General features: G+C 46.1%; 1 protein-coding gene across 1 annotated transcript; it reads right to left on the reverse strand.

The window, feature by feature from the left end:
- Positions 1-219: 219 nt before the first annotated feature.
- On the reverse strand, positions 220-27,369 carry bace2 (beta-secretase 2). The gene is made up of 9 exons (XM_063204948.1): positions 26,822-27,369; positions 13,179-13,267; positions 10,911-11,127; positions 6,998-7,129; positions 4,665-4,799; positions 4,318-4,419; positions 2,767-2,916; positions 1,954-2,125; positions 220-1,583 (listed from the first exon to the last, which is right to left on the reverse strand). Exons 1-9 carry the CDS (start codon positions 27,110-27,112, stop codon positions 1,339-1,341), a joined length of 1,533 nt encoding a protein of 510 aa, XP_063061018.1. The 5' UTR covers positions 27,113-27,369; the 3' UTR covers positions 220-1,338.
- Between the last annotated feature and the right edge of the window lie 234 nt (positions 27,370-27,603).

Genomic DNA, 27,603 nt, shown 5'->3' on the forward strand with positions numbered 1-27,603 from the left:
TCCTGCCTCAGACTCTAACATCAAACACAGCAGAGAGAGAGAGAGAGAGAGAGAGAGAGAGAGAGAGAGAGAGAGAGAGAGAGAGAGAGAGAGAGAGAGAGAGGAGACATTTACATGTTGCCCCAGAGACCAGGGCACTGTTATCCAGTCCTGCACATGCATAAGCAAATACTGTATCCCACAGGCTTGGCTATCACTTTCTTTCTTTTCTTTTCTCTCTTTTTCTCTTCCTCACTTCCTGTGACCATTCATGTTACTTATGCTGCTGTACCCTGTCGATTTGCAAGAAAGTAAATGCACTGCATATTGGACGTTACACCAAAAGATGGGAATATTTTTTTACGCACGCACGCACACACACACACACACAAAGACACACACACACACACACACACACACACACACACACACACACACACACACACACACACACCTCAAAGGACAAGAAGTTTCAAGTGCCAACAGGTGTGCCCTTCATAAACTTTTGAAGCAGCATGCTGCATGACTTAAGCTGACTTTAACCACTGCTGGCTAACTTGATCTGGCTACGTTGTTTCGATTCTAGTAACACTATTGTAGGCAGGGTTGTTTTACAATGGCTTTTCACTATCGGAAGGAGCCATACTTCACAAGACGGCTACGGAGTGCGACTAGCAATGGGTACCTATGAGTCAGCTGAAGCTGAAGCTTGGTAAACACAAGAACAGCGTATCCCAAGTCCGTACTTTTCAATGTCTTTATCAACTGAAAAGAAATAGAAACGTGAATCCCATGGGATAGTACGTGGAAAATCACTTAACTCCCATAACAAAGACGAAACAAGTAAACGTGGTGACGTCAATTGCATAGGAACCAACGAGGGAACAAAGAACCATTACTCCCATGGTGCAGACCAAATAAACAAACAAATAAACAATTTCTCACTCCTACCTCACCACAATCTTAATAGGCAATACTCTATGCCCATGGTGAATTCTTCTTCTAAAGCGTGGAGGCTATATAGAATATTGACGGTGGAATCTGTTCTTCTAAAAACATGTCTGACACAAAATGAGTAAAATCCTTCATATTATTATTAAGACAGTTGGGCCCAAGCAGTCCCTGAACCCTTTTGGAAAAAATAAGGATCTCGATAAACAAAGTAGATTTGTTCTGATGAGTTTTTTCACACTCTCCCAGAAGACATGAATGCATACATGCATACACACAGGCACGCGCACACATAGGCATGCACGCACACATACACGCGCACACACACACGCACACAAACACACCTTTAGTTTTTTAACTGAAACACTGTTGAGCATTGCTCTCTTTCTATTCCTCTCGGTCTTCATGTCACTTGATGCGATGGCGAACGAGCGACGACTCGTCGGTGATGAGGCTGTCGCGGCGACCGCGTCGGCACGGCAACACCAGCAGCAGCAGCAGGACCAGCAGCACCAGGGCACACAGGCCCATCAGGGAGTAGGCCAGCACCCACAGCAACGGCTCCTGCAGCAGCGAGCCCGACACGCAGTCAGACGACACGCTCTCAGACAGGTACGGCCCCGAGATCTCAGCCAGCGGCAGGCCCGCCAACTCTGAGGAGAGAGGGAGAGGGAGGGAGGGAGAAGGGGAGAGGGAGAGAGAGAAGGTTGATAAAGGTCCATGACAACTGGTGAAAGACAATTGGTCAAACCACTACAAGCAAATATGAGGTACATTAACCATTACTGCATTGTGTAATGCTTGCTTCCTGGAACTATTTTGGAACTGTCAATGGCGATCTGTGTGTCAAAGGCTGCATGACCCTAGCCTGATTTCCATAGACTTCAGATCTCGTACCTCGATTCTGTGCGTAGCTGATCCGAAGGCGTTTCTTCACCAGTAGAGCGGAGCCCTGGTAGCATGACCTGCCATTGTTGTATAAAAATGGAACATGGAGGTCAATGGGATATTGGCCTAACTCACCTGCACAGGTGCTGACGGCGAAGCCCACCCTCTTCTGGGCGCGGTCGAAGGCCACGTAGAAGCCTTCCATCACCGTGGCGCCGATCACCAGCCCGTTCACCGATGACGACACGCCAAAGCGGTAGCAGTCCATCGTGCCCTCCACGTTGTCTGCGATTGGCTGGATGTAAAGCTGCAGAAAGCCAATCAGAGTGTAGCATTTTAATCATGCTGGCAAAAGAAAATATGCATAGAGTTGCATATAGAGTTCTCCCTCTCCCTTTCTCTCTCTCTCTGTCTACAGCCATGCCCCCTCCTTCACTCGAACTCATCATCTGTCCTCTCTTCACCTCTCTCACAATATCACTCTTTTTTCCTTTTCCTCCACCACCCGTCATCCCTTTGTTTCTCCTCCTCCTTTTTCCCTGGTGGCTCATGTCATTGAGGAGCACACCCCTGGCCTTAGTGTCACTGTGCTCTAGTGTGTCTTACTGTGTGTGCATATGATCTCTCTCTCTCTCTCTCTCTCTCTCTCTCTCTCTCTCTCTCTCTCTCTCTCTCTCTCTCTCTCTCTCTCTCTCTCTCTCTCTCTCTCTCTCTCTCTCTCTCTCTCTCTCTCTCTCTCGCATAGCCAACGACAAGGAAATATATTATCCGTCATGTGTGATGAAAGAATGAGGAAATGTTTTTCTGAACTTGACTCAGGACAAGCAGTCTTAAACCAGTTTGCCCAGATGCCCCTAGCATAGATGTTTGAAGTGATATGTTACTTATCTGTTATTATACTCGCTCTGTGTGTGCGTGTGTTTAGCAGTCCAATGACTCTCTTCTCACCTGAGGAAGGATGGTGATTCGGAAGGACTGGCTGGCGTTGGTTCCACGCAGGTAGATGGAGAGCTTGGGGAAGAACCTCCACGGGTTCTCCCCTGTGGACCAACACGCCAGCTTAGTACCCGTCCAGAACCCTGAGGCTGGATCCTGGATCTAAACACACGACAGTAGGATGAGTGTGTGTGTGTGTGTGTGTGTGTGTGTGTGTGTGTGTGTGTGTGTGTGTGTGTGTGTGTGTGTGTGTGTGTGTGTGTGTGTGTGTGTGTGTGTGTGTGTGTGTGTGTGTGTGTGTGTGTGTGTGTGTGTGTGTGTGTGTGTGTGTGTGTGGGTGTGTTACATTCACCACCTATTGTATGGGATCACAGCAGGCCATAGTCATCATAGTCATGCCAGCTGCTCAACCACTCAACGCCAATCACACCAATAACAGCTTTAGAGATTAGATCCCCAATTTGAAAAAAAAATGGGCAAAACCAAATGCTGCGTAGAGCCTATGCATGCGATGTCCACGTCTCAAATCATTCATTGTCATCTGAATCTTGAATAAAAAACAAAGGCAAAGTACGTAAATGGATAGACCAAAGCTTTGATAGACCAGTTCGGTAGCAATGCTCCTATTCAGTTAATATAAGGTATGTGAGGCAGGAACAAGGAACAAGGAAGTCATTCTAGGCATCCAGTTACTAGGGGTACATCCCAATATGTGACCTTGTCTCCTCCACTTGTGCTTGTCTCCTCGCCCCGCCTCCTGGCCCCTCCTCCGTGGAGAAAACAATAAAGTTTCCCAGCTGTCAGCCTCGCCACAACAACTTTTGAGGGACTGTTTTTCATTCACCATCCCAATTGCAAATGAGAAAAAGACTCTATAATTGAGCTTTTGCAAGATATTGAAATATAATGCTGTTGTCTGTGATGTCATCATGACGAGAAGCAAGTGGAGGAGGCAAGGTCACATATTAAAACGCACTCTAGGAGAAGGGGAATGGCATCTGAATAGCTAGATAGGGTTGGGCATTTATTTTGGCCCAAGGACCACATTGGGTTTAGAAAACAAACAGGAAATCAGAGTGCTTCAAGGTCTTCACCTTTTTTCCTTGGTGCTCATTAGTGTAGGGAGGGACTCTGCGACATCTGGCCCTTCGACCAATATTGTAAACCCAATTCATGGTAGAGGAAGTCCAAGGCACTCAAGATTGCAATTTTTATACTTTTTAATTTGGCTACAATGTTTGTGTGGTGTTTCGCTGTTCATAAAAAAAGTATTAAAAGTTGCAACCTCAAGTGTCCTCTACCCTGAATGGGGTTCACAATATTGGTCGAAGGTGGTGGCTATGTCTTAACTTGTTACTTAAGACACTCGATAATGTCATAGCAGTTCTGTTATGATGTAGTTGAGCATTTTCAGAAAATAGTGAATAGGCCCGTCGTCAGGCGCATCTGCACAAAAAAGGCTACGAGTGCTGTGTGAGGATCACTTTTGTATTTAAAAGTTGTCGTGCATGTTGTCATGGTATTTAGGGGAGTTTGGAATAAGATGGATAGAGTGAGTCGTACCAGAGAGTTCCGCGAGACGGCATCCACCACAGCTCTGAAGACGTTGACAGGCAGCCGGAGGAGCGTAGTGCCGCTGTCCACGATGGCCTTATCGGAGTTATACTGACACAGGAAGGGAGAGACAGGAAGAGGAAGTAGGAAGTCACTTATAGGCTTCTCTGATTGGCTGCCCAGCTGTCAACACAGGACATCTTGATGTACAGCCCCCTCCTGTAATGTCTTGCACTGACCTAGATTACGAACAGCCACACTGCTTTGAAGTTTGAGAACTGCTACAAAAACAAGCAAGACATTGTGTACTTTCATGACAAGGGATTGAGTGTTGTGATGGAAAAGAGTTCTGGTACCTCTCTGCAGTCCAAGTTCAGATTCTGGTCCCCGACCTCCAGTTTGAGAACCTCCACTTGGTAGTACCACTCCTGCATGATGGGGGTGTACCACATGGACCCCCGGTACAGAGTTGGTTCGACCCCTCCCATGACCTAAAACAGAGAACACAGCCAATGCACTTACAGTGACTCCAATTACATCTCAAAAGGTGAAACATTTTATCCCTTTCTCCTCCAAATCTCTACTCAGTCTGACTGGAAGCATGGATGATACTCCAGACACATTCAATACACCAGTGAGTCACAATTTTGTTCCATGTGGACACCCTATTGGACCTAAGAATGTTTTTGCGACCCCCCACCAAATTTGAAGTGGCCCTCCGAATGAAAAATGTTCCTCAGCCCATTCCTCTACTGCCTACTCCTAGTCCAACTGGCCTCCTTCTACTTCCACCCCTCTCTTGTCCATCTGCTAGCCAAGCAGGGGGCGCTGAGAGAACACATCCCAATCTCCCCAGCCGTGACTGACAGATCTGTGTGTGTGTGTGTGTGTGTGTGTGTGTGTGTGTGTGTGTGTGTGTGTGTGTGTGTGTGTGTGTGTGTGTGTGTGTGTGTGTGTGTGTGTGTGTGTGTGTGTGTGTGTGTGTGTGTGTGTGTGTGGCTGTGGCTGTGGCTGTGGTGTTAGCTTAATTAGCCCATCGCTGACTGTGTGGGGACGTCGGAGAGATGAGACGAGATGAGAGGCCACTGAGCGAGCCACTGTGTGCGTGTGTGCGTGTGCGTGTGTGGGGTTTGAGCCACTCAGTCAGAGCACTAGTTGCCAATCAGTGAGTGAGTGTACAAGAGTCTGTTGGCTTAAAATGACAAAGTAATTACCAAGTCACCCCCCTGACACGCACGCACGCACGCACAAAGGCACGCACGCACGCACGCACGCACACACGCACGCACACGTCATGAGCCACAACATGATCAAATACGCATTTCAGATGTTAGTATGTTCACAGCAGGAAACGAAATAGTTACACTCCCGACAGCCCTTATGTACCAGTTTAAAAAAAAAAATAAAATAAATAAAGTCGTCATATATTCGTTAAAAGTGTCTCAATTTTCTAAGCAGATAGGAATAGTGACTGCATTAACCAGACCGGCATATGAAAAACATTGCATTATTAAAAAGAGGCCCCAAGGCTTCTTTCCAATTTAACAACAAATCCCTCTTGCTCGTGGCATTTGCATATAAGTACTCATTTATCCCGTACGCTCACATCGGGGACCACTGGCTCTATTAGCTTTCAATTAGCCGTGACATTGCTGCAAATGCATGTGTCTCTACATCGCTGTCACTATGTGAATAAGTGAGTATAGGCAGGGGCGGATTAACACACAGGCTAGATATGGCAGCAGCCTAGGAGGCCCCCCCCTGCCAGGGGTTCCTCGATTGGACAATTGAAGAATTGTGACAAGATGCAGAATGGAAAATTTAGTCTGCTGTTGAGTTTGAGTTTTCAATCTTGTTAATAATCATTCATGGCTTGGAATTATGACGCCATTTAACCAATTCTATTATTCTTCTGCGGGGGCCTACATCAACCTATAGCCTAGGGGCCTCATAACATCTAATGCCAGTCCTGAATATAGTAACTGTGTGATGATAACAACAATGATAATGAACAATGATAATGGTGATAGAATGGACATAATGGTAACCACTGATCGAAACCCAGTACCCACAAGAGACATTAGGGAAGACAATGATTATAATTATGCTTTTCATCATGATATTGAGAATGATGATGATGGTGGTGGTGGTGATGATTATTTTGAAATGTATGTTTTGAAATGAATTAATTTGCTTTCATTTATAAATTAATTGTAATTAATTTGCTTAATTTGCCAGCATTATAAAATAAAATTACGAATGAAACTATGATAGTTATAGGCAGAATACAGTAGGTTACAATCAAATCATATCATGTTGTTTTCTGGACTGAAGGGAAACAACTTTTAAAGAGCGCATCACAATACTGCCAAGTTGCATCACGGTACAGTATCCTCAATCTGCATATCATGATGATCTCGGTTCGAGACAATATTGCTACAGACCTAGTGAATGCAGTGAAGTGCTTTGAGCGCTTGACGGAGTGGAAAGGCGCTATATAATACATGCAGCCCATTTACCATTAAGTAAGTGGGAGAGAGAGATGGGGTGGGGGTCGGGAAAAATGACCCCAGTCGGACTCGAACCCAGGGCGCCCGCATATGGTACTGTGTCTTATTGCGCTGCGCCACAGCACCCCTGATGAACATCATGATTATGGACATAAGGATGATTACAGTCGGCCACTCACCAGGCTGCCCCCTGCCAGGCCGGTGCTGGTGCTGGCTGCGATGCCCGCTCCACACATCTGCAGAGAGAAGACATCAGGGATGCCCGTCTGCTGCACCACCGAGTTGAAGAAGGGCTCCACCGACGAGTCCGGCTGCAAGACACACACGCGCACACAAACACACGCACACGCACACAAGCGCACAGACACATGCACACAGACAGACACACACCGTCACTAAGTAACGTTAACTTTCTTTGCTGTGTGTGTGTGTCTCCATGGCTGTATTTGTGCATGATTGTGTGTATGCCTGAACCCAAGTGACTAACGTGTGCATACAGTGTACGCATGCATGGGTATGTGATTTTGTGTGTGTGTGTGTGTGTGTGTGTGTGTGTGTGTGTGTGTGTGTGTGTGTGTGTGTGTGTGTGTGTGTGTGTGTGTGTGTGTGTGTGTGTGTGTGTGTGTGTGTGTGTGTGTGTGTGTGTGTGTGTGTGTGTGTGTGTGTGTGTGTGTGTCTTACTAATTGAGTGAGTGTAGATTTATGCATACATTAGTATGTGATTGAATTGAAAGAGAGAGAGAGAGAGAGAGAGAGAGAGAGAGAGAGAGAGAGACAGAGAGACAGAGAGACAGAGTGAATGGATGTGTATATGCATATGTGCGTGTTTCGGGCATGCCCATGCGTACATGTGCGTGCCCATGTGTGTGTGCGTGCCCATGAGCGCCCGTCCGTGTATATATGTGTGCGTGCGTTCCCGTGTGTGTGTGTGTGTATCTTGTGTGTGTGTGTGGCTGCTCTGTTGCTGGATGCATTCCAGGGCTTAATTGTGGTTGGCAGCACTAATATCGTTTGTATTAGCAATGAGCTGCGCTGCGCTAGAGGGACGTAGCCGTGGACCAGCTTCACAGGGAGCAATCAAACAGCCATCTGCAGATCACAGCCACATACTGTAGGCCTGTGGCACACGCTCAGATGCAGCGGGGGGTCATATGAGGGTACTGCTAGTCAGGGGTGCCGACAGGGGGGGGACAAAGGGGACAGTTGTCCCGGGCACAGGGAGAGGTAGGGCCCTCATTATATTGCATCTATTGGGCAAGGGGGCCCTTTCAGATGACTTTGTCTCGGCCTCGACCGAAACTGTCACCGTCCCTGCTGATAGTGATTGGATGGATTTGTTACATTAGATAGGTGGATAGATGGATGGCCTTTATTGGCCCCAAGGGGAAATTCGTTCTCACCACAGGGTGCATTGGCCACAGAGCAGCGCCTATAAGAACCCACCTGTACATTACGTATATGCACAATACAGTACAATAAGAAAAGGGAGGGGAAAGGCGGGTAGACATGGACCAGGCAGGTAGACAGGCGGCATAAAGGAAGCATAATAACAACATACACTATGTGAAAGCGCACCTGGGAAACACCCATTATGACACAGCACTCCACAGTCACACAGTGCTCACTGCACACACCGAAACTACATTGATGCCTCACCCGTGCAAGGGGGCAGCCCAAAACGGTCCCCGAAGGGAGCAGTGTAGAGGGAAAATACCATGCTCAGGGTACCTTAATCATGGAGGAGGATGGGGAGATCACTGATAATGACTTCAGCTATTAGTTGAAAAAGGTGGAGTACCCATTTGCATTAGGCTTCCCATTGCTAGACACCCAGGCATACTTTTGAATGGTCGTGCAACACTCTCAATTCCCCCTGAGACAGGACAAATCCGTTTTCACCTCTTAACACTTCCTCCTACAATGATGTAAAAATCGTCATTTTGCCTCATTATAGGAGGAAGTGTAAGAGAGTTGGATTTCTGTTGAGACTACAAGCCTTTTTCCCACCCTTTCAACCCCACCCATAGGGGGTTGGCCCTAATGCGCTAACAGACCTATCACAGATCAGTGTGCCAGTGCTTTTGAAATCACTGGCATTGAGGCTCCAGTAAGTCACTGGCAGAGCTGCCTGGGTGTGGCCTGTGGAACTTGAGCATTGCAATGCATTGTGGGGATTGTTGTCACAAATCCACAAGCACTGAAACGTCATTTTCTGCCTTTTCTCGGCACCAAATTAGAAATTTATGATACTATTCTACTACATATATGACCCACTTTCAATACATATTCATGTCTCCACCGGTGGAATGCCCCTTTAATAACTGTTTGAGTCAATCCACGACACCTTGCATTTTGGTAGTTTTAGTTTATTAAATCTCCATGCAATTTTGTCCAGTACACCAATTGGCATGTGAAATAGGCTGTGTTAATTCCATGACTACAGTTATACTGCCTGTGTCCTGTTTTAGTGCTATAGACCCATGCATTTTTTTGCTTTTTTGTAGACATCATGGACTTTTCCTTTTACTATCAGAAATAACACTAGCATTACGTAGGTAAAACAATATTATATAAAAAACATTACAATATTGTCGTCCCACAATTTCTCTAGGTTTAAAGAACTCCTGTACCAATCATCTACAGTGCGGCATTCAACCACTATGCTTCTAATCACACTTATTTGTGACATTAAAATCTGTAAAATTAATAATTTATGGCCCATCGTGGCTCTAACTGTAGGGCACTGGGCTGCTACGCCGCTGTGCCAGGTTCCATTCTGACTCGGGTCCTTTGCCGAACCTTCTCCATCTCTCTGTCCCCAATCATTTCCTCGCTGTCCTTTCATAAATAAACTAATAAAAGACAAATTTTTTTTTTTTTTTTTTTCATAATCAACGTCAAAATTGTAATAATCAAGGACAATTAATCATCCAAAACCTTTTCTTAAACCTTCCTGGGACCATCCCTTCTGTGACGCTGCCTGATGTGACGTCTGAATGTTAGATTACTGTAGAGCTAAGCACCGTGAGGGTGTGACCACTTCTAAAGGTCACTCGAAACGAGTCATCGTGCCACAGCGTGATTGCGCCCTGCTCACCATGGTCAATGGACCTGAAATATGCTGCTCTTTGTGGTGTGTGTGTGTGTGTGTGTGTGTGTGTGTGTGTGTGTGTGTGTGTGTGTGTGTGTGTGTGTGTGTGTGTGTGTGTGTGTGTGTGTGTGTGTGTGTGTGTGTCCATCCTTGTGTATGTGGCCAATGGACCTGAAAGCTGCTGTTGCTCTGTCAGCACCTGTATTCTCTCTCTCTCTCTCTCTCTCTCTCTCTCTCTCTCTCTCTCTCTCTCTCTCTCTCTCTCTCTCTCTCTCTCTCTCTCTCTCTGTACATGAGCAAGTATGGGTGTGTGTATGTGTGTGTATGTGTGTGTGTGTGTGTGTGTGTGTGTGTGTGTGTGTGTGTGTGTGTGTGTGTGTGTGTGTGTGTGTGCGCGCTCTGTAAGATCTCCAGGCCATCTCAGGACACGGATGACTGGGATTCGGCCATGTCCTTTTATCCATGAAACGTCCCTAATCGTGTGTGTGTGTGTGTGTGTGTGTGTCTCTGTGTGTGTGTGCCTATTCCTGTCTGTAATGGCCAACCGGTGTGTGCACATCTTCACTTCGTCTGACCCAAACACACACGCGCGCACACACACACACACGCACGCATGCACACACGCACGCACGCACACTTCTGAAGGCATGTTTTTACTACTTCTAGACTGCTACTTCAGAACCATTTGAATGAACCTGCCAAGAGTAGGGGACGAAAAGCATTACAGTAGTACAGTAGAGTAATATTGTACTCAACTACTAGTGGAAACTATGGCCTAATGGTTAAGAAGATGGATCAGAGGGTTACAGGTTCGAATCCCACCCTTCCACTCCCTACCACACTCCATGGCTCAGGCCCTTGAGCAAGGCACCTAACCCCATCCTGCTCCAGGGACTGTAACCAATACCCTGTAAGTAACGGTAAGTCACTCTAGATAATAGAGTCTGCTAAGCATAATGTAATGTAACTGAATGTAATGAACTACACTACTTTTTGCTTACCCGGGCCAGCATAGGGTAGGCCAATCCCAGAATGCCTTGCCAGTTGATGGCGGGCAGGAAGAAGCCGTCGGAGGAGAGGATGGCGGCGATGTTGATGGTGACGGTGGCGTTGGGGCCCTTGGGTATAGAGATTACATCAGTGCCCAGCTCACCTTCCCAGTTACCCTGCGTGTAGCGCACCGCCACCCCACGGCCACTGGAAGAGTAGGTGCTGGAGCTGAGAGAGAGAGAGAGAGAGATAAGTAAGTAAGTAGTGATAAACAGCCATATGGCTGGTGGTATATATGGTATATACAAACCATAAAAGAGTATGTGTGTGTGTGTGTGTTATACATATTGTGAGTGCATGTGAAATCAACTAAACTGCCTGTGAATATGCCTGTGAATAACCATCGCAGACATGCACAGACGCAAACACACACAAATGAGTGAGACTGAAGGGAATAGTAATGGCGTAGTAAATGAGCCGCATCACGAGCGAGCGAGCGGGCCATCCAGCCTTGAGTGTCCAATCAGGGATCTGAAGGACCACAGAGGCCAGCACGCGCTCTCATGCATGCCAAACACGACACTACTTGGCATTAGCGCTCGCCAACCACGACGCTACTTGGCATTAGCACTCAGATAATTTCAACAGTACAGCATGGGAACATGCAGCTACCGGTAATCTATCTGAGATAAGAGGAAGCATGATGGAGAATCTGTTGGTTTGTCTGTGTACAGCCATAGTATAATATAGTATAGGATTAGTATAGAACAGTACAGTATACAGTAGTAATATCATATCGTATAGTGTAGTATAGTATACTATAGTATAGTACAATATAGCATAGCATAGTACAGTATTGCTTAGTATAGCACAGGACTGTGTAGTATAATAGAATATAGCATGTCAGAAAGTACAAGAATAGTGTAGAGCGCTGCATAGTATGGTATGTTGAAGAATAGTGTAGTGTAGTAGCCTACAGCATGGCATACTATTGTATAGTATACACAAAGATTCCCTACGTTGGTGGTATAGCTCTGTCCAAATTAGTAGAGTCCTAATGGTTACTGTAGCAGAGTGCTTAGTGTGCGTGTAGAGATATTAGCCGCACTCTAAGGCGTAGCAGAGAGTGCTTGCTTTGGCGGGCGTGAGAGCGCCAGCTAAGTCTCAGCGGTCCTTCACATCACTGATTGGCCACTCAAGGCTGGCGCCAACCACTCCGTTAGGCCGTAGCATAAAGCTAATTCCACGTTGCGTGCGCCAAGCACTCCTCTCCAGGCCTTAGCGCCGGGCTAATTCCCCGCTAATTTAGCCCATTAGCGGCGGAGACTGTTCGCCTCGACGCCTCAATTCTCTGCTGGATCAGAACACAGAGCCGAGGCTCTCCCACCTGCTCTCTCTTCAGAACCCGACAGACTTCACAACCACAGCTGTTACTGTTGCGAGCGCACACACACACACACACACACACATGCACAGACCGAGAGACAGACATGCACACGTGCATACGTGCACACACGCATACAGTACGTGCACACACACACGCACGCACACACACGTACACACGCATGCACACACACACCGAGAGACAGAGAAGCATACGTGCGCACGCGCGCACACACACACACACACACACACACACACGCACAGACTGAGAGACAGACGAGCATACACGCATACGTGCGCACACGCATACATGCGCGCGCGCACGCACGCACGCACGCACACACACGCACCTTATTGTTAGGAGAAAGCGAAAAACAACAGAGCAGAGCGAGATACAGGAGAAAGCGGCCCACAGCAGAAGCAGGTTATTCTAGGGAGATTGGGAGGTAGCATTATCATCAGGAAACTCTGACAATAGAGAGGTCATGGAGTCCTCAGCACACAGGATCATAAAATACCATTGATAATGTACGATCTGTGTGTCTGTGTGTCTGTCTGTGTGTGTGTCTGTGTGTCTGTCTGTGTGTCTGTCTGTGTGTCTGTCTGTGTGTCTGTCTGTGCACACATCTGTATGTGCGTGTCTGCATTAGTCAGACGTGTGTTTGTGTAGGCCTGTCTATATCCTGTAAGGGTGCATGTGAGTGTGTGTGCATGAGTACTGTATCTTTTACATTGTGTGTGTGTGTGTGTGTGTGTGTGTGTGTGTGTGTGTGTGTGTGTGTGTGTGTGTGTGTGTGTGTGTGTGTGTGTGTGTGTGTGTGTGTGTGTGTGTGTGTGTGTGTGTTGTATATAGAGAAGTGTAGTGTGTGTGTGTGTGTGTGTGTTTGCATACTCACACAGCTCTGTTGAAGAAGTGTGTGATGAAGGGGTGTGCCGCTGCAGCCACGGCAAAGTTACTGCTACCAGTGTCCACCAGGATGTTGAGCTGCCAAGGCAAACAGCAGAGAGAGAGAGAGAGAGAGAGAGAGAGAGAGAGAGAGAGAGAGAGAGAGAGAGAGAGAGAGAGAGAGAGAGAGAGAGAGAATGTCATCACTATATCCGGATCAGTGCTTTGATCACTGTTACAGATCCAAGTCAAACACTTTACCATAAGTCACTTTTACGGTTAAAATGTATTAGAAGAGAGTGTGTTCAATCTTTTCAATAGTAGTATATCATTCATCAAGTCAAGTCAAGTCAAGTCAATTGTACCTTTGTCGAAAATCTATGTGCACAGAAGTTTGAAATTGCGTTTGACCAGTCTTCAATGCGCAGTTATAATAAAAACATATAAATAAGTTATTATGTAAGGGTTAACGTTCGGCGAGAAGGTCGCTACCGTGGAATAGCAGCACGACAGAGAGAATCTTTAGACCCCGACGCGGAGCGGAGGGGTCTTGTTCTCTCTGAAGTGCTGCTATTCCACAAAGCGACCGACTCGCCGAAAGTTAACCCGCTTATTATATGGATATACTTAAATGATTCACACATGGCGGGGACATTTCTTTAGGCCTATTTAATGTTAAGTCAAAAGATTGTTGCTGCGCAAAACAAAACAGTGCCGTTGTGGAACACCGCTAGGCAACAGCTAGGTAGCCAGGACAACAGGTGTTGTCTATCACGGCAGCTGATTAGAGTCTTGTTGAAAAGTCGCTTTAGCAGTGAAAAGTCTTGTTGCCATTGACAGCGGTCTGTTATAGACCAACCCGTCCGTTATCGAAAAATAACAGACGTGCGAACGTTGGGGAGCCCCGTTGAAATGAATGGAGCATTCGACCGATGACGTCACAACCATATAATAAATTATTATATACTTATACTGATTTTACAGTGCATATTTATTTGGTCAGTATGTTGTACTGGCTCTGCATGCTGTATGTGGAGCAGCTCCTTGATTACGTAGGCTTAAGTAATGAGTGGAAGTGCTATTATTTACCAATTCAGGCGTGGCAATCCAGTGATTAACATCTAATGCCTTCACTGGAATCTACTTTGGTTCTGTACACTGAAGTAGGTCCTGTGCTAACTCAAATGACCTGTATAGTTGGTCGCTTTATTCTCTCTTTCTAAGAGTATGATTTCAGCTTCCATACTACACAGTAGGTCTTCGTTAGTTTGAAGGAAGACGATTTAATCTCGGATCATTTAAGCACAGAGTTGCTTACTATTTCACACCAATAAAACAGACAGACACGGGCCGGGTAATATCAGTTGATGCCCAAAGTCCAGCTATCATCCCTATCAACATCAGCACATAACAGTTAGATTGGAGCTGAACTCATTGGAACAGATTAGGTCAAGCTTGACTTAACTCCCTATGGCTCTCTCGCTCTGTAATTGCCCTGTGTATGAACAACGACATCTACAACGCCACGCCCCACTGGGCCCATAACGATATCAAAGCAACATTATTATTTCATGCTATATCATTTATTATTATAAATGTTTGCACTTTGCGCACAGCACGGCGTCAAAGGCATTCATTCGCATTCAAATTAGGCTAACACCCCCCCCCCCCCATCCTCTTTACTATTCAACAGTACTTAAAGGCAAATTGTTGTCATGCAAAGTAGTGCAGGCAGCCTGAGGGCGATATTAATATTAAATCAGAAAGCAGCTACGGTGCTTGCTTTGCTTTGAACGCTCCCTGGGGAACATCACGACTAGGAGGGAAAAATGCTTAGGCAGGGCCTCCACACGGAAACTGCACATCCCCATCACAGCAGGCCAGTCACAACCAGGCGGGCAAACAAGGCAGATGCCCAGGGCCCCCAGATAAAAGGAGGGGGGGCTGGTAATGACCGGTTCTGTACAGTGACAACTTAGTGAGTGAGGCAAAACCAAAGACCAAAGCGTGGGGGGGGGGGGCTCTCCAATAGTTTTAAGAGGGAAAAAAGGGGGGCCTCAAGTCCCTCTTTGCCTAGGGCCCCCAAAATACCTCAAAACAGCCCTGCCGCACAGTTAAGTCACTTCATCAGCAGTGAACTCCACAACCCCCTCATCGCCACCGCCGCTGCCACTACTGTGCTACGCCGCGCAGGCAAAACACGCTGTACCTAACCAGACGGCGCCCAATTAGACCTCTACTACAAAGACATCCCAACAAGTGGCCCTGACAGCGCAGCGCGTGCCATTACACGGCGGCGAAATGAAAGGAAACAAGCTTCTCTTTTGGAGTATGACAGCTGGGAGTTACGGCGCAAACCCCCATGCTCATGAAATAGAAACAGACAGAGACACAAACTTATACTAAGCACTACGCACTGAACAGCACAGTCGGCTGCTACTCTCAAATAGAGTAGAGGGCTGCTGTGCTGTGCTGTGCTGTGCTGTGCTGTGCTGTGCTGTGCTGTGCTGTGCTGTGCTGTGCTGTGCTGTGCTGTGCTGTGCTGTGCTGTGCTGTGCTGTGCTGTGCTGGTGTTGATGTGTTGTACTGAGCTGTGCAGTGCAGTGCAGTGCTGTGCAGTGCAGTGCAGTGCTGTGCAGTGCTGTGCTGTGCTGTGCTGTGCTGTGCTGTGCTGTGCTGTGCTGTGCTGGTGTTGCTGTGCTGTGCTGTGCTGTGCTGTGCTGTGCTGTGCTGTGCTGTGCTGTGCTGTGCTGTGCTGTGCTGTGCTGTGCTGTGCTGTGCTGGTGTTGATGTGTTGTGCTGTATGGTGCTGTGCACCTCTCTTATCTGCTCTCCGACTATTGCTTTGTGGTCATCAAGAGCTGTACTTCTTTAAAGGTGCACTATGTAATATTTTTGGAAGTTTATTTCATTAACGTAATACCACCACCATCAAATTCTAAGCATTCACTATAACTGGGGAAAATTGCACTCTTCTAACATGAATGGTGGATCTTCTCCATGTCCGCCATTTTGAATTTCTGCAAATAGACATTTTTAGCGGCAACATTTACTGTGCTTTGGTCATATTAGTAAATAGTCTAATACTTCACAGTACTTCACTTTACAGTCAATATTCATTAAACAATCTAATTTGGCAATAATAAGCACTCTTTCAGTGCTCAGCATAGTTGCAAAACCTACTGGGAACACTCCTACACAGTGCACCTTTAAACTTTTTTAACGACTGAAGAAATACTCTCCACGTTTTCAGAAAGGGCCGCTGAAGGTCAGGTCCCCTGCCCCTGATATGAAACTACAGTATGTGAATGCATGAACTGGTGCAGTATTGCAGCCTAAGAATGGAATGTGTGGATTCTATGCATGTTGCTTAAAGTATGTAGGTTTAGTCATCTATTTTCAAAATACATGCTGCCCATTCACAAATTAGATTAAAAAGAATGGAATGCAGATTTTACATGTTACTGTATATGGGTGGTTGACGTTTAAGGGCGTAACGCAAAAAAAAAAAAAAAGTTTTTCAAATTCCTGAAAAAAATGATGGATAAAAATAGAGAAAAAATAGAAAAAAAGAAAGCACTTAGTGGTCTGTGGAATTTCACCTTATTTTTGCCATTTTTTGGAGAAATGTGTCAACACATTGCATAGGCATGTCACAACGCAGGAAAATTGAGTCACACTACAGGGAATTCACTGCATTATGGCCATTTTAATCCTTTTGTATACATGACTGACATCTGAGCTCATGCTAACTTGATAATGATATTGTGTTTAATCTTAATATGTGTTTTCATTTATAAAAAAAAAGCTTTTCTTCCTCCTATAAGAGCAGTCCCACCACAGGACACTATAAAATGAACCTAAGCATTGCGTGACAGAAAGATTGCAATATGAAGACATATTAAGAGGTTAAGAGTCCCCTTAAACTTCCACAGCACTCTCCAATAACTGAGGTACTGACTGGTTAGGAGCCAGTCTTTAAGACCCTTGTAGTTGGCCTTGCAGCTGCCCATTCACAAACACTGACATACATGTCACCCCACAGGACGCAATTTGTGTTACGAAATTGAACTTGTAGTTAATATTACTGTCTTGAGTTTTTTTTCACATTCACATATCTTAATGTAAAGTTAATATTTATGCAATCATGCCAAATGCTTCATACATTATTCAAAATGTTGTTGGTTAATTTATATATATTATATTCCAGGTTTCATTAATGTTACAGTCACACCGCAGGATATTTGACATATAAACCTTTACATAAATCTTAACAAAAATGTTTCTTCTCATCTAAGACTAATATGAAACATAATGTACCACATCTTCTTTCAGTGACATATGTTTTTGAAGGAAAAATAACAGTTTTGTAGGTTTTTAACCAATGTTACGAAAAAACAAGGCGTCACGTCTCCCACCCATATGCCTTGCATATCTGGATTCAGGAAACGAGAAAAAAATCAACCAATGCATGCAGCTGTGTTAGCCCTTGTGGGGCAGAATTAAAAACTATAATTAGAACGTTTGATGGAATTAAACCAGTCAGCTAATCAGTGAACACAATTCTATTCGTGTGGACCATAAGTACTAAGTAATTCCTCCGTGAAAAAGGGCACAGCATAGCCTAATATACAGTATATTGCAAGAAAACTGCAGGGGGGCACCATGAAGTTAAAACAGGTACAATATGATATGTGAGGAACCCAAATTTTGGTGAGCAAACCCATGAAAGAAGAAGAATGTATGTGCGTGCGTATGTGTGTGAATGCTAATGGCTTAGAATAACAATTGCTTGCAAGCAGATGGGGGGATGTGGGGTTTTATGGGTTTATGGGTGTGTGTGTGTGTGTGTGTGTGTGTGTGTGTGTGTGTGTGTGTGTGTGTGTGTGTGTGTGTGTGTGTGTGTGTGTGTGTGTGTGTGTGTGTGTGTGTGTGTGTGTGTGTGTGTGTGTGTGTGTAGTAGAACTAAAGAGATAATGCTGCAACATTCCTCAGTGCAACAGGTCTCTGGAAACTCATGTGCACACAGACACACACCGATACAATATCCTCTCCTACCCCTTATCTACACGACATGTCCACCAAAATACACACACACCCACGCACACTACTACTCACACACCCGTGGCCTAAATACAATTAGAAATGACTACAAGTTCTCACTCACATGAACACTTGGTAATTTATCCGTTTTATTTTTAATCATATCCAGTCCCAATAGTTTACCCTAGTACACCAACCCAACCAGCAGGATATGCCATGGCTTAATGACTAGGGAGGCGGTCTTAAGATCAGAGGGTTGCAGGTTCGAATCCCACCCTTACATTTCCCTCCACCTCCATCAATGGCTGAAGTGCCCTTGAGCAAAGCAAGCAACCCCACATTGCTCCAGGGACTGTAACCAATACCCTGTAATACAAAAAACTAAGCTGCTTTGGATGAAAAAGTGTCTGCTAAGTGTAATGTAATATGTTAATGCCTGGCGGGTTGGTCTGGCCTTGCACCATAAAGGATTTTCATAGCTGGGCTGTGAATCTGGCCTGGCTCTGTCGGCTAATTACAACGCTCTGTCTAGCTTTGAATCTGTGCAGCAAGTCATTGAGATCAGCTTAGTACGGTGACAATGCAGTTTGAACGCCAACCGATGGTTCCCCCGCGTTGCCTATGGTGCAAGCACAGACAAACCATTTCTTGAAGTACACTGTAGCTACAGTTTAAAACATCATGGGTTATGCAATGTTTTGCAAAACAATGCAAGTCTTTGATAAGACGCTAAGTCGGGAAGTAAGTGGCGTTTTCAACAAAAAGCTTTGAAATCTTGGCGTCACGAGTAAAACCACTGCTTCCCCATTTTCACATCTGATATGTATTCAATTGCAAGAATGCGGACTGCCTGCATGGAAGTGTTGTAAAAGCTCAAGTCTTAGCATTTTCTTTTGTTTAAGATTTGTAAAAGTAAAAATAATGTAATGTAAGGTGTTGGTAAAGCAACATCTATAAAACATGGACACTGGAGTAAGATGGTGGCACCCTGGGTTGAACTGTGCTAAAAGGCTGAACACGGCATCCAGTGTTCATATCTGCGGGCGTCAAGCTATCTTCCCGCGTATCTATTTTAAGTCCATAAAAATTGCAGATAGTCATGCCTCCCTCACTCTCCATCCTTTAATGTCCTCTCCAAGTCCCCATCTCTTCTTGTCTTGTCTTGTCTTGTCTTGTCTTGTCTTGTCTTGTCTTGTCTTGTCTTGTCTTGTCTTGTCTTTCCCCTCAACCCTTCTGCCTTCATATCCAAACCAGAGAGAGTAGAGAGAGAGAGGTTCCATTGGCCTATTGTTTCCTGGTTCTATTATGGCCCCCCTTAGGCAGACCTAGACAGACCTAAGGACTGTTCTATTCAATGCTAGGAGTATTATGACACGCCCCTTTAGGCAGACCGGAACCTGGTCGCGTTAGGTGCCCATAGAAACCTATTATGTTGGCATATCTCTATACTTAAAGAATCTCTGTCCAAACTCTCGCTTCATCTGGCAATGTCTTTGTCCTCTCTAGACTTCTACTCATCATCGCTTACCCTTCTTCCTTTGAGGAGTAAGGACTTTCCCCAGGTTCTTCTAGAATTTCACTTGAACACTCTACAGTTTCCATAGAAGTCAGTGTTAAAAATCTTGCAAAGTCCTTATGACATCATAATGAGAACTCAAAGTTTGGGGCAAAATTCTTATCACATATTTGTGATGGTACTCCTCAAAGGGTTAATCTGTAGTTATCTGTCCAAGTGTCTTGTTTCTCCACCTTCCTCCAATCCTCTCCATTTCCCTTGCTTACCTGTCCTCTCCTCTCCTCATCTCCTCTCTCTCTACTCCTCCTCCTCACCCTCTTTTATTAAATTCCCTCACCTCTCCATTCCATTCTCCCCTCATCACCTCTCTCCATCCTCTCCCTCTCATCCTTTCTCAACCTTTTCTTTTTGCTTTCTTCTGATTTCCTAAAACCCCTTTTCCCGCCTCCTCTCATGTCCTCCTCTCCTCCCCATTGGTTTATCTCCTCTCATCTTCTCTGCATGTCCTCTGCTCTAATCTCCCATCATTGAGATGGCTTAAATATCCCCCTATCCTCTTCCCCTCATCTTCTCTGTCGCTCTCTCCTAGGGTTGCCAACCATCCCTTGAAATACGGAAATCGTCCCATATTTAGAAATAAAGGTACAGTTCTGTATTGAGCTGAAACGGGACACAATTTGGTTAAAATGTAGGAAATTGCATCTGAGAAATACAAAACATCCCATCTCCTCTTCCCTCTTTCTCTGCCAGTGGCTCCTCTCATTCTCTCATTTCTCTCCACCCTCCATAATCTCTCCTGTCCTCCATCCCTGTTTCCTTTCCTCCTGTTCGTGCAGCAGTCCTATCTCCCATGATTCTGCAACAATCCGATCCCCCATGATTCTGCCCTGTCCCATGCTCGTCTTCCATCTCCCCATCACCCCCTTCTTCCCCATCCCCATCTCGTCCTGTCTCTCCTCTCCTCTATATCCCCCCTCTCCTATCTTCTTCTTCCCTCTCCTCTCATCGCATCTCCGTATCCACTCTTACTTCTCTCCCATCCCTATCTCCACTCTTCTCCTCTCACCCATCCTCCTCTCTAATCACTCATGTTGCAGCTATGTTTCCTTCTGTCCCCCTCTTCTCTCCTCCTTTATTCCCATCTTCCACTCTCTCTATTCATCCTCCTCTCCTCGCTCACATCCTCATCTACTCTTCTCTCTCCACATCTCACCGATGCTCTCCTCTGTCCCCTTATCTCCCATCAGCCCCCCCCCCCACTTCTCCTTTCCCAATATGCCCCCCATCTCTACCATGCTCTCCAAAATGTACCCCTCATCTCTCCATGTACCTTCATCTGTCCTCCAATCCTCTTCTCTCATCCTTCCCACCTTCTCCTCTTATCTCCCCATCTACTCTCATCTTTCCTCTATCCCCCTCTCCTTTCTCGTCCTTTCTTCGCTTCTCTTCTCCATATCCTTCATCCACCTCTGCTCCTTCTCTGATCCTCTCCTCTATCCCCATCTACTCTCATCTCTTCCCCTCTGTCCTCTATTCCTCTCTTCTCTACTCCACTCTCCTCTCCTCCCTCTTTACTCCACTCTATTCCCATCTCTTCTTCTCTCTCCGCATATCTCCTCTATTCCCATCTCCTCCATCACCCTCTCCTTTCTTCGTATCTCCTCTATCCCCCTATCCCCTGCCCCCTCTCCTCTCCTCATATCTCCTCCATCCCCCTCTCCTATGCATGAGATGACTCCTCTATCCCCCTTTCCTATCCCCCTCTCCTGTCCTCATCTCTCCTCTATTACCCTCTCTCCTCTCCTCTCCTGTCCTCATCTCTCCTCTTCTCATCTTTCCTCTACCCCCCTCTGCTATGGATGAGATGGCTCCTCTATCCCCCTCTCATCTCTATTCTCCTCCCCTTTCCTCTCCTCTATCTCCCTCTCATCTCTATTCTCCTCTCATCTCTATTCTCCTCTCCTCTCCTCTCCTCTCCTCTATCCCCATCTCATCTCTCCTCTCCTCTAATCTCCCATGGTTGAGATGGCTTGGCTAATTGGTGTAGGCCCCGTGGTGGCGGACACATCTGCTGCCTGTTTGTCCCAATTAGCAGCTGGGAGCCTCTCCAGCAGCAGCAGCAGCAGCAGCAGTGCAGTGCAGTGCCATGGCGCTAACACACACACACACACACACACACACACACACACACACACACACACACACACACACACACACACACACACACACACACCTCTGCACACAACCACACCTCCGCACACACACACATCACCGCCGCCACCGCCACTGCCTGCCACCGACTCCACAATTAGCCGCTCGTTTGAATGCCGCCTCGTTTAGCATAAGAGCTCTTAATTACCACACAGCCGCAGCACGAGCGTGAGCGCACCGCACCACACCACGCTGTTTGCTGTGTCAGGGTAGCGAGTGTAGCGCACGCACACACGCACGCAGGCACACGCACACACACACACAGACACTCACACAGACACACACACAGACACACACACACATGCACATATGCAGACACACAGACGCACGCACACACACACACACACACACACGCACGCACGCATGCACGCACACACACACACACACACATGCCCGTATGCACGCACACACCGTCCTCTCTCCTCCCTCCCCATTCCTCTTGTGGACTCCTCATCATTCATTCATCAAGAAGATGAGCAGATGAAGCCCAGGAAGTGGAGGACAAGTGTGTGTGTGTGTGTGTGTGTGTGTGTGTGTGTGTGTGTGTGTGTGTGTGTGTGTGTGTGTGTGTGTGTGTGTGTGTGTGTGTGTGTCTAAGAGTACTTCATTTATTGTGTGTGTGTGTGTGTGTGTGTGTGTGTGTGTGTGTGTGTGTGTGTGTGTGTGTGTGTGTGTGTGTGTGTGTGTGTGTGTGTGTGTGTGTGTGTGTCCGTCCATGACAGTCCGTGCATACTGGTGCTCTTGTGTGTGCCTGTGAATTGTGTGCCTGTGAATTTTGTGTGTGTGTGTGTGTGTGTGTGTGTGTGTGTGTGTGTGTGTGTGTGTGTGTGTGTGTGTGTGTGTGTGTGTGTGTGTGTGTGTGTGTGTGTGTGTGTGTGTGTGTAGGTCAGGTGGGGAAGCTATGACACAGCAGCACACTGTGACACATTCCCAGCTGACTTGAGGAGAGCAGAGAGACTGACGTAACCACAACACACACACAACACTCCCCACCACTCTCATTATACCCATACAGCTGGAGAGAGAGAGACCCTGTAGACAGCAGAGAGAGAGAAAGACAGAGACAGACTTCTCAAAGCATCTCTCTCTCTCTCTCTCTCTCTCTCTCTCTCTCTCTCTCTCTCTCTCTCTCTCTCTCTCTCTCTCTCTCTCTCTCTCTCTCTCTCTCTCTCTCTCTCTCTCTCTCTCTCTCTCTCTTTCTCTTTCTCTCTCTCTCTCTCTCTCTCTCTCTCTCTCTCTCTCCTACAGGAAGCAGAACAGGAGCTGATCCCACTGACACTGGGGCAATCTACGTAACCAATAGTATCACAGGGTGGAGGAACTTTTAAAAGTTTTTTTTAAGTCTGCTCAATTTCCAGGACTTTTATCATAGTATGAGCGTAGTGAAAGTGAAAGTGCAATCCTTTATTGCATGAGCACAATCATTAAAAACAGTAACACGCTGAAAGTAAGACATTATAATAAGTAAATATATTAAGTTAATTATGTCTTTTTTTTAAGTGATTTGTTAAGTGATAAGTAATTTGTTTTGTTTGCCAGAGGTACAGGTAAACGTTGTTTCCTTGTTTCCACAGTGTAACTTCCGACCCTCTGAGGAAGACGGATACTATTATTCCATCGGGTAAAGATAAAAACTTGTACATGTCTGAAGCAAACACAAGCCAATGAAAAATGACAATTACAAAAAATCCACACACATCAAGGACTCCATTATTTGAAGTAGAATCTGCAGTTATAGCTTTTAGGGAGATTATCGATTGTAGGCAACTAAACAAGCCTGTTTACTAGGGCCATAACGACACTGAACTCACAATTCGGTTCACGATTTTTGACATACGGTTCGATACACCCCACGATTTTCTTAGAGAAAAGGTTTGAAAATTGCTGATTATTTGAAGCTTGGAAGGGCTACGACATCATAATGTGTGGTTGATTTCTGGACTGGAGAGTAACAGAACTTTGAAAGGGCATATCACGATACTGCCTTCTTGCACCATGATACAGTATCATGACTGCGTATCGCAATTTCTCTCACAATATCGTTACAGCCCTACGGTGTACTATGACATGTGGGTGCATCGATTCAGTTTCAGATTTCCCTATTTTGTCTTGTCACCAACTGATCTGTAGAATATTCCTAACACATTCCAATCATAAGTTTGTAGACACAATCATTCATTCCAGCCTGACTTGTGCTGTCTGGAATTACATGACCACATGATCATGTGATGATCACACTTTGAAAACTGGTCTGGGGGGTTCAAACCGTATTTGACATTGCCCCAGGTTTGAATCCGGCCTGGGTCATTCCCCAATCTTACTCAATCTCTCTCTTTCTCTCGCTCACTTAATTTCCTGTCTCCTCTTTACTTTCTCTATCAAATCACCAAAATGTCAAGTGTTAAGTTTTTCTTCAGTTGCAGACATGTAAAAGTTTTATCTTCCACGCATCAACATCCATGTGACCCACTGATGAATATGGAAGTTAAACCATTGAAACATGTCAGATAAAGGATAAGGCGGTCTTTTAGCCAGGTATTTTGACAAACTAACATTCTTCTTCCCTCCTCCATGACTGAGGTACCCTGAGCAATTTTAATTGCCACCATTGGGGGCTCCCCCCTTGCACAGGTGAGGCATACGTGCAATTTTGTTGTGTGCAGTGTGCACTCGTGTGCTGTGGAGTGCTGTGTCACAATGACAATCTGAGTCAAGAGTTTTCCAGGTGGGATTTCACTTCACTACCCATCAGGCCTACACAGTATAGGCAGGCCCTGTCACTAGTCTCCGGTTCATAGCCAGTGTTTTCTCCTCCTGGCCCTAACACCACTACACCAGTGGAACTGGGGTGATCCTGCTCTAGTTCGCTACAAGGGGATGGAACCCGTCACCTTCCAGTCTACGTTCCGGTTTGGGCATGGGAGGCTCAGCGCTACTGATACTGTATGAGGCTCGAGGAGGTTTACGAACATTCCACAACGAACTCTGCTACTTGGCCTCAGTTACACCAAGCTGTACTTGGGCGGTAGGCCCAGCAGAGTACAATACAAAAAGACACCAGCACAATATAGATGGCCAAGCACACCAGAAGGCAGTACAGTCGGCTTAGCGCAGTCCACTCAGCACAGGCAGAGTATATCCAATCTCTATGGCACAGGCATCCCTGTAGAGTGCAAATACAATTAAAAAAATAAATAACAGGGCCCAGCACAGTATGCAGTAGATGGCCAAGCAGTAAGCAGGGTGTGGAACCTCTCGAGGGCCATTTACGGGCCTTGAGGCCCTTTTATCCGACCCCCGATATCATTGAAATGTTATGCAGCTTCACATGAAATCTGAAACATTTTGTAAAGGAATCTTAGAAATTACACTTTCAATACAATTAATTTATATTCAGTGGACCTAGAGAAGGTGGGGACTGTTTTAAAAGGTAGCTGCTCTCAGTATAGGCCTGAAGTGCAGGAGGGAAATCCTGGTGTGTGTTCATAGAGCGGCCCCCAGAGGACTTTTACGGCCCTTGGAGGAATTTGAAATTCACCTCGAATGAAAACGGTTCTCCACTCCTGCAGTAAGCACATCAGAACAGCCAGCTTAGTACAGTCATCCCAGTACAGTCAGTAGTCTCTTCCCTTATTGCAGGCCCAATACAGCCCATAGGCAGCAAAGTGTAGTACAGTACATTGCATACAGCACAATACAATGCAATACACACCCCAGAAAAGCCCAGTACAGACAGTGCACTACAGGCCCCCATACTACAGGGGTGAATTTCTTAAAACCAAAGTTGCTTACTACATTAGCTACTTCGTTGCTTTCAATGCATTTTCCCATTGGCAACTACCGAAGTTGCTAACAGGCTAACAACTTCCCTTTTGAGAAACTCACCCCAGAAGTGGTTCCCAAACTGGGGGTCGGGATGGCAACATTTATCAACATTAGTGGACAGAAAACAAGTTTTGCGTTTGGAATGATGATGGAGGAGGGGTTGCGACAATATTCGTGGATCCAAAAGGGGGTCCCACTCCCAGCAGAAAAGGGCAATACAGGCCCAGCAGGCCACAGTACAGTGCCTGTACAACATAGTGCAGTTACAACACCGACCTGCATGCCCAGTCAAATGTCCACTCTCCCCGCCCGGCATGCCTCCATGCCTAGCGTGTGTCCCCCTCCTACCCTACCCCTAATCCCAGTCAGCTGTCTGGGCCAGAGCGGCTTGTCCGGGGGCCCGGGATCATGTGAGCGCATGTGAGCAGGCCTTGCACCCACTGGGGCAGCGCTGGGCCTCAGCGGAGAGCTCGCAGAAGCCTGTGGACAGCCCTGGGCTCTTTCTCCTTCCCTCTCTCTCTTTCTCCTCCTTCCTCATTCTTTCTTTCTTTCTTTCTTTCTGTCTCCGTCTTCTTCCCGTGATGGCTCCCTCAATCCACCTCTACCCTCACCACCACAGGGCAAAACAGGGCACAGAATAGACCAGCCTGTCCGTCTTTATCACATGGTAACCAAACACACAAGCTGCAATAGTCAAGCCATACACCCAAACACTTCTGCATCAACACCTAATGATTTAAACACATACAGTATACACGTCAAACTTACACACACACACACACACACACACACACACACACACACACACACACACACACACACACTCCCTTGCTCTTTGAAGCAGTCCCTCGGCAAACTGCACAGAAGTATCTGGCAAAAGAAATAAAATATAGGCCTACAGATCTGTTTCACCATATGATTTAGGAACGCTACAGCTGTTCGCCCATAATGTATCAACAATGTACAATGCTTTTTGGAATGAGGAAAAAAAGTCTTACAGCCACACATTGAAAACACTTCACTTTGTGTGTTTGTGAATACTGTACACTGACTCTTACCGTTTGGCTTGGTGTCCCGATCAGCATTTCTATGTAATAACCTCTTCCCGAATCACCTTGCAAGTTATTCACCATGTCCAAGAAGTTAACAATACCCAAAGGGTCGGACGCCAGAGACAGACCGCTGCCAGATGTGGGTGCATTTCGCAGGGACGTCAGGTCCAGGTCCACAGACGAGTCGAACTTGCCAGTGAAGATTTTCAGAGGAATGGAAAATGTTGCCGAGCATAAAGAAAAGCAAAGACACAACAGCAACACCCTTACGGGCAGAACGCACGGAGTGTTCTCCATAGGGAAACAACACGAAGGCACACTCAAAGTGCGGAGCGATGATGATTCAAAAGTTGAAGTGTCAACTTCTCGACGTTAACATGGTTTGTTATCTTTTTTCTGGTCGTCGTTACCTCACCGTGCAAGTTTATCCTATGAAGAAACTTCCGATTACTAAACGTTTGTCGGGTGAAAACTACAGTTGGTCCACAGTTGTGCGCACTGAGCAACAGTGCGTCGAGTGCCACGGCCAGATCATTTGGAATAGAAAACTTCCTTATGGCCCGTTGACGGATATGACGACGCACGCTACAGCTACCCCAAACTTTCACTCCTTCCCAGAGAGGACCAGAGAGGAAAACATGTGGAGCTCTGGTATGCAATTAAGTGAAGTGCTCTCGGAAGGGACCTTTGAAGTGCAGAGGCTGCGCAATGTTTTTGTACAACACATGCAACTAATAACAAATTGCCTTCAGTAATATAATAATAATAATAATAATAATAATAATAAT

Source organism: Engraulis encrasicolus, chromosome 8 (genome assembly GCF_034702125.1).
Source record: "Engraulis encrasicolus isolate BLACKSEA-1 chromosome 8, IST_EnEncr_1.0, whole genome shotgun sequence".
NCBI lineage: Eukaryota > Metazoa > Chordata > Actinopteri > Clupeiformes > Engraulidae > Engraulis > Engraulis encrasicolus.